General features: G+C 40.2%; 1 protein-coding gene across 1 annotated transcript; it reads left to right on the forward strand.

Annotated features, from left to right (window-relative positions):
- Positions 1–5,205: 5,205 nt before the first annotated feature.
- Positions 5,206–7,637, forward strand: LOC104458009 (vesicle-trafficking protein SEC22c-like; the record flags this gene model as incomplete). Its single annotated transcript, XM_010086026.1, has 2 exons — positions 5,206–5,387; positions 7,474–7,637. Coding segments are annotated over exons 1-2 (346 nt in total), but the record flags the coding sequence as incomplete, so codon positions are not given.
- Positions 7,638–8,305: the final 668 nt, after the last annotated feature.

The raw sequence follows: 8,305 nt of genomic DNA on the forward strand, positions 1-8,305 counted from the left end.
CAGTATGGAAGAGTGCTCTGGTGAGGGGGATGGGTTTCGCAGTGTCTAGGTTCTTGAAGAGTGTGAGGAAGGAGTGCTTTTGGGGGTTTTGGGACTCTTGAAGTGAAAGAGAAGAGAGATGAGTAGACTTTAGGTAGGTGTAACATGGTGAGTGGAACAGGATGGGTATGGGATGGGCTGGTGAAGGGAGGGAGGTGAGCTGGTGGGCTCTTAGGAGGCTCAGGGTACACGTTGGTGGGGGTGGGTGCGTATTCAGGAGCAGATAAGGTGGCCTATGTTTCTGAGAGATTAATGTAGGAGGAGAGCTTCAGAGCCTTACAGAGTTGTTATGGCGTGGTCTGGGCAAAGGTTGGGAGGACTGTCCATGCAGGCAGCGTGGTTGATGGGGGAGCTGAATGTTGGAGGCTGAGTTTTGTGTGATGTACGTTATTTGTGGTAATTCAGAGGAGTATGTGTAGACAGGAGATTTGTGATGGTAAATGTTTCCTACATGCTTCCCTTTGGGGATCAAAATAAAGCCTGTAGGGTTTGTAGGAGGCTCTTGATATCCACACATCCTGTTTTAAAAGTTGAGATAGCATCATGCTTTCAGATTGTTTTTATTAATTCCTTAATCTAGAGAGTGGCTCTTGTGCAGTAGGTCCATGGTATCAGTAGCTTGCTCAGCACTGCTGTGAGCACTGAGGGAGCAGCTGGGAAGAAGCGGATACTGTTACTGCAGCCTTAGAAGATGAGAAATTAAATGGTGTTTCAGATTTGCTTTTTTATGTATGTGAGCAGAGGATAAAATCCACCTTGTGATCCTGCAGAGAAGTAGAAATTCTCCCCCATAAACCATGTGTCAATTCCTTTTCTCTTCTTGTTTCTTGAGACAAACCAGAACTTGAGCTGCGGCTTTATTTAATGTTTTGTGTTTCACTGAGTCTACCTGAATCTCTTTTGTGTTCTGGCATCCCACCTGTGTCTGTCTGTGACTTCCTCTGAAGCTTACCCACCTCAGGAAAGATGCATTAGGTGCAACAGGTACGACCATGTATCAAGCTCTTATGTGTCCAAAAAACTTCACAGACTGCTTCAGGAGCCTCCTGGACTATGGTAACATTCACTAGGAAGATCAGAACTTGCTAAAATAGTTGGATGTTGTTGGATTTGAAACTGTCCCATGTGCCACCTCTAGAAAGAAGGGGAATGTGACTCTGAACAGGGAGAGAACACGAATGCTGGAGAGAGATCCTGGTAACAAGACATTCTCTGTTAGTGTTATGCCATTTTGGTGGTTAGATAAAGTAATTTCTTGAAGAACAGGATAAATAATTTCCTCCATGAACTTTGTACTGGCTTGCATTTGCTTTCATAACTTTTTGAGCAGATTGTTTTCTAAATGCAACAATCGATTTCTAGGTACAGACAACAAAGGAGGAGTTTGTCTCCCATCTGGAGAGGTGTGGTGCTTGTCAATTGGGTCTAATCTTCTTATATGAAGGAGCTTGCATAACAGTGTAGTGAAGTGTAAGAGGTCTGATTAAGGCTGTCTTGATCCCTACGTGGTCACTGGAGAGAGTTGGCTGCTATTTGGGGAAGTGGGGGTTGGAGGAGCTGCATTTCAGATGGCTTCTCAGATGCCAACTCTGGGAATACCCTGAAGAGTCTTGTTTGTTGTAAAACTGGTGAATATGTACTGCTTCAGTGAGTCTTACACTAGGCAGTTTTCTTCTGAAATGTTGTTCGATGTACAGGTGCTTCAAATAATGAAAAAAACAAGCCTTGTTTGCTTCAGTCGTGAATGATAACTTTTTTTTTTTTTTGAAGCAGTAGCTTAAAATATATCTCAAGGCTTTGTCTGCTTTGTGCCAGTAAAATAGCCAGGCTGACATGATGTTTTTAATTCTGAATACAGCAAGATTTGATATCTGCTTAATCAAAAGACACAAGCACATTGTCAAAGTTCGGGACCTGAGTTCAAAGGCCTGCCACGTAAAATCAGCTGCAGATACTGCGGGCTTCTAATCATGTGCAGATAGAGAGAGGCTGGAGGAGGAAAACAGTCTTAACTGTCTGAAACGGTAAGGTCATGGATTCTCTTGGTCCTGTGTACACCTTGATCAGTCCAGTAAGCTGTGACAGTGTGCAGTCACAGGTGACGTGGCAAAACTGGCTTGCAAGTAATTAAACTCTTGAGGGAAGTGGCATAGTAACTGTTTGCCACGGGCACAAAACACCTTCTGATGTGTAAGTAACAAGAGGTTGTGAAAAAGGAAAAAGTAGGTGGGCTAGGGGAATGTGGCAAAGGAAAGGAGAGGGTGGGAGGAGTTTGGTGGGTGGTTGGGGATAGGAGTTACGCAGAAGACATGTGAACTGTTTGCATGAATTTATTTTTAGGCTTTGCCCTCTTCTGTCGAGGTGATGTTGGCTCTCGCCTCTTACAGCTAAGCCTGTGCTACATTTCTAATAAGCCCCTTAATTTAAAAAAAAAAATTGTATATTTTTTTTAAGTCCTTGGAAGTCTTTCCAGGTGCGGTTCTCAGATCTCACACGTTTTTGCTTTTTTGGGGAGCGGGGTATTACCTATGCAAACCTTCCTTTGGACTGTGTAAATGGGAGCTCTGTAAGAAATAGAACCAGTGAACGCATTTCCAGTTGTTTTGCCCTGAGATTGTGCTCACCTGCTCCCTGTTCAGATCTGAGTCACTTTCTTTTGTGCACGTTTGCCTATTTTCACAAAACCAAAAGGCGTGTAAGCTACCTACCCTATTGCACTTACAGTTTGATTGTGCAAGCCTCGTTTCCTTAGGCAGCAAGCCTGAACGTTCACAGGCAGGTATATTAAAAAAAAAAGAAAAAGAATTAATTCATCCTTTTGGATGCATACAGCAGTGATAGTCTGAGAGTACGTTACAGCAGGTGTATTCTCCAAGAAAGGAGCATTGACTCCTTTCTCCAGTGAAATCTGGCGTTTAATTTGGAAGTCTGCCTGGCGGTGACTGATACCGGGTCTTTCACAGGAGAACAGAGAATCCCTCTGATGGGAGGCTGATAGATATTGAAATCCTTATGCCCTGAAGCATGACGGTTTGTGTGTCTTGGGAAGCTGTGTACCATTATCTGTGCAGTTGCTTAACTATAGGTGATGTTAGCCCTAGTGATGAATATATATATATATTTAAACCTTAACAGTGAGTTGAATAATTTAATTGCCTAGATAGATTTTGGAAAATGTCTTTGGTACCTTTCCATTTTCCTAATCATCTTCTGTCTGTTTCTGAAAAGTAAATTCAATGTATTGCCTTGTGGTGTTTGTCAAGGGGAATATTTTGGAATTATATTTCATCAGTGCTACGAACCATTGACCAGAAAACTCTGCTGTTCTGAGCAACTGTACTTAAAGGTTGACTGCATTCAAGTTAATATTTCTGAGCTGGCAATTTTCTTTTTTTGTTTTCATTTCACTTTTCTGTTAAAGTTTAAGCAGTTTTCTGCACTGTTTCTTTCATGGCTACTCGCACAACACACTGCAGATTGATGTGATGGTTCGAGTTGACATGTAATAATCTTGATGATTGTTGAAATTCTTTTGGCTGCATGCTGAAATGAAGTTGATGAGCTTTGTTCTTATAACTCAAATGACTACTGGAGAAGAACTGTGAGAGGGATAGTGAAAATCAAATTAACGTCTAATTCTTCTTTAATCTCAGTTTTAAAAGTTCAAAATAACACTGTGTAATCTTCTCTAGTTTTACTTTCCATTTCTAAGGAAACGAGTTATGTGCAATTATACTTTCTGTCAATTCCTCTGCCAATCGTTAGTTTCTTTAACAGTCTGGCAAATTGCAGCCACCTTTGAGACAGGGATAGTTCCTGCAAGTTAGGTGGAAATGGTGCCTGTGGAGCAGAAAGGAGACTCTCCTCGTGCTGCTGGTGGTAAGAACTCAACCCTTATTAGAGACACTAAGAGCAGCTCTACAGGCAGGAGAGTTTATGAATGCCTGAATTAAAAGAGGCTTTGCTCTCTTACCTTCTGAGACAAGAAAACCACTTGATGATGACACACGTTTCAAAGCAGCTTTGAGCGTTGCAATGAGTTGTCTGATATAGGGCTGTTTAAAGCTGTCAAAAGTTTGAGTTCACTGTGTGATTTTTCTTTTTTTTTCTTAATGCTTCATTTACGTAGTTTGCCTGAAGCAGAGTAAATGCCTTTTTTTCTTTTTTTTTTCTGACTTGTTTGTCATAATCACTTGAAGTCTGCTGATTTAGAGCTGCTCTTTTACAGGAGGCTAGGTTAACTTAAAAACAGGGATTGAGGCATCATTTTGTGTATTATTTCATAGTGTCTTTGCATCTAGGAATTGATATATTGGATAAAGAAATTATTTGTTTGTTTTCTTTTAAGCAAAGTACTTTCTAGGTTATGTTTACCCACTTCAGGGGAGATTTTAGGTGGTGAATATGTGTATATTTATATGTATAATGCTGGTCATTAGTTAGTTTTTTAAAATGTTCATTATTATTATCTTTCAGAGATTATGTGAGCTGCTGCGTTAGTCTAACATCTCACACTGAATACTCATGGCGTGTCTGAAGGACAGCTCTCTTGTGTGTTCTGAATGTCCCAGGTAAATCCCAGTAACATTTCATGAGAGATTGTGACATGTCAAAGTGTAAGAAGTCAAGAGAGGGCAACTTTTATTCTGTATTTAGTCATAGTTGATTCTGTTAAAAGAACCTGACAGGCTGTAGCCGAAAATTTAGTTTTGTATTTGTGTGTTATAGTAGGAAATCAGACAACTGCCACACTAATGCAACTATTTGCTACACCAGTGAAGATGCAGGGTGTCAGTGGGAGTCAGCCAGTTTCCATAAATACCTTTGAGAACTTTACTCAGCATTTCTGATGCGTGAGGGAAAGCAGAAAGAGGGTAAATAGTGATTTTTTTCAGGTAGATAATTCCCCTGTCAAATCCCCTGCCTCACTTTTTTATCTCAGAGGCAAAAAATGGACATAGCCGTGACTTTTGGGGACAGTTTGATTGCCTCTCGATGACAGTGGTGTTACAAGAGGTACTGTTCAGCAGCAGTGATGAATAAGCTCTTACCTTGACATATTTCTGGCTAGCATATTAGACTGTAAGGAACTAATATCACACCCATTAATGTGCCGTTAACCTAACTGAATATTTCAGGTTGTCCTCATGAGTACTCCAGTGGAGAATGTCCATGATCTTCTTTGCTTGTGTGGTGCGGGTGAGGGATGGGCTTCCCCTCTCAGCCTCCACAGATTTTCATTTCAACCAGGACTTTCTCGAATGCAGAAAGAGATTAAAGGCGTTATCCTCAATTCTGGCGCGGTATCCAAGTCGAGGCACAGCAAAAGGACGTGACCTGAGCATACAGTAAGTCCCTACTTTTGTTTGGTTGGTTTTTTGACTTTAATTTTTGAAATGATTGTCCTGGGGATTAGTTGAACTTTAGGTAACAGATTTCCAATCCCACCATGCATGTCTAGATGGTAACCTCCAAGCAGTATTTTGAAACCTCATTTCTCAGCACCACAACCGCACAGCTCCTGCTCAGTTTAGTAAACATATGTTAAGATTTCCTTATTTTAGTTTTAATTTTTTGTAGCAAATGCTTTCTGTTCTATGGGCAGCACTTGTTACTATTAGCAATTGAGTATCTTGGACTTCTACAGATACCTTCTAAGATGGCATCCTAGTGCCTAGGAATTACTAAGTTTAGTCTCAACCCCAAACTCTTTTCTTCAGTGGCTGTCAAGTCTTGCTGATGCCTTTTCTCAGGCCCCTACAGTTCTGATTCGGGCTTGCGCAGAGCTGCCCCGACTCCATCCTATGTACTGCCCACCCCATTTTCTGCATACCAGCAGGGTTCAAGTCTCTAGAATCTCTGGCTGATGGATATGTCTTGAGTATACTGAAGCATACTGACAATAACCAGTAGAGAGAAATTATAAATCTTTGCTTTTATTGGAGAAGGTTTTGTTCAGGGATGAAAATTTTTATTTACTATCAATTTTAGTTTAATGCTAAAACTTCAAGTGAGCCTGAGCTAAAACTTAAGTATCCCATTTTGGGGAAGTGTTTGGAGAAAGAAGATACATGAACTTACAGCGAATCAATTGAAAGAACAGAGATTAGCATTTTAATTCCTTTTCTCTCAAAGCGAAGTTGTGCCCTTTAATGCTGACATGTTCCGCTACTTTTAATCTTCTCTAGTAGCTATGCATCTGGCTCTGAAATGAGAGGAGTGCAAAAACGCTGTAAATTATTGACAGCTTGGAAAAGGTAGTTCCACACAGGGGTTGTGTTGATCCGCAGCTGTGAGCTGGGGACAAATGGAATTTAGGAATCTATGCAGTGTAAGTAGGCTGTCACAGAGCTAATCAAAACCATAAATCCCAAGTATGGAGTACAACAAATAAAAATCTGATAAAATAGAAAGCACAAAAAGCACAAGTATTTCTGTATGAGAGGGATGAATTGTATAAGTAGTAGAAAAGAGAGAAAATAGAGTAATTGTTCAGCTTCATAACTTTGGTTTTATACTGAATTATTGCTAACAAATAAAATAAAACCTGCAAGGGAAGATTTCCTCAGTCGTCTTTCGGAGAGAGTTACAAATCTGTAGTTACGGTGGGGATTGTGTAGGTTTAGCTTATCTACATTCTGAGTGCTGACATCTGAACTAGGTGCCCTGACTCCCATCTTCCTTAATGAAGCCTTGACGAAAGTGATTTCTCTCATCCTTAAATGCACGCCTACATTTTGGTCAGATGAATCCCCTCTTAAGTTTTCTAGAAGGCTTTGGGCCATCTGGAGGTGGAGACTTGTGTGTAAATACTGCTTCAGTGTTAGAGGGACCCCTTTTGGAGCAGAATTTTTATTGTGCTCTTTCTGATACAAACTCATCTTTGTTTGTTGCAGATGACTTCTCAATAACTGTCTTTGAATATCTTGGTTTGTGCACATTAACAAGTATCTCTTGCTATTAATAGGAAGTTGTCATATCCAAGGGGAGCAAGGATTACATTTGTTTGCTTCCTGTGAACAAGCTTGCTTGGTTTTACTTTTTTTTTTTTTTTTTTTTTTTTTTTTTTTTGTGGAAGGCCACTGTGTTTTCTTTCAAACTTCTTGCCTGTGATGTTTTCTGGCCATCTGTTTTCTTTTTAATATGATTTAAAGCCAGCCTGGGAAAATAGTGTCCTCAGTTTTTACCGATGTAACAATTTATTACAATCTGTGTTGTTATCTTTAGCACGCGAAGGCATACTGAACGAGTTAAGAGTGAGTTTTAGATCTACAGGGGCTGCAGGACTACTACAGCAGTGCAAACTATATTTTTTTGCTGTCTGCTCTTTCAGTGCAGTCTGTACATTTTATTCAGACAGAAAGCACAGTTTACTCCTCATGTTCAGCATGACCTTTTTATGTTGATGTTACTTTTTTTTTTTTTCTATTTCAGTTTCCTTTCTTCTGGGGATTTTGCCTGCATGGCAATCTGTTCCAGCAGTTACCCAACCACCATGGCGTTTTGCTTCCTGGAAGAGCTTCAGTGGGAATTTACTGCTTCCTACGATACAACAAGCATCAGTTTAGCTTCCAGACCATATGCTTTTCTTGAATTTGGTTTGTAACTTTGTTTTCTAACAGTAAGAATTCTTTATCTGCTACTTTTATGATATTAAACAATGTCTCCTGGGCCTGATCATAAAAATGTGTTTGTGTGTGTGCCTTTGCATGCGGGTGTAGGAGCAGGGGGAGATCTTGTAACTGCATTAAACTATTAGAATATTGATTTTGCAGTTCCTGAGAGCCCCTGTAACAGATGAACAAAATGCTGTGGTGATTAATAAACAAGCACAGAAGAAAGATAAATCCCAAACACTTTCAAACTTAATTAAAAATATCTGACAAGTAGAGACTGATGGATACAGGAAAAAAGGGAGACAGAATAGATTATTATGGGCAGCCTTACTTCTGGCATGACGTAGATTCACATAATACTTCGTAATCATGCCTAGTGTTTCTTTTTTAACCCGATAGAAATGGTTTTCCTGCCAAGTAGCAGCTGCTCCACTGAACCTCACACCTTTGAGAAGCACAATTCCCCTTGCAGTGAGAAACTCTTTTCTGGGAAAGGATAAGATATTGCAGTGAGTTAGCAGGCTTCTGTCCAGATTTTGGTAACAGTGTTAAGCTTATGCTTAAAAGATTGAGAAATCCACAAGGAAAGCATATTATACAGCCATCTTGTATTTTGGGCTGATTCCCCACAGGGCACATTCCAGTCATGA

Source organism: Pterocles gutturalis, unplaced genomic scaffold (assembly GCF_000699245.1).
Source record: "Pterocles gutturalis isolate BGI_N339 unplaced genomic scaffold, ASM69924v1 scaffold42430, whole genome shotgun sequence".
Classification (NCBI taxonomy): Eukaryota; Metazoa; Chordata; class Aves; order Pterocliformes; family Pteroclidae; genus Pterocles; species Pterocles gutturalis.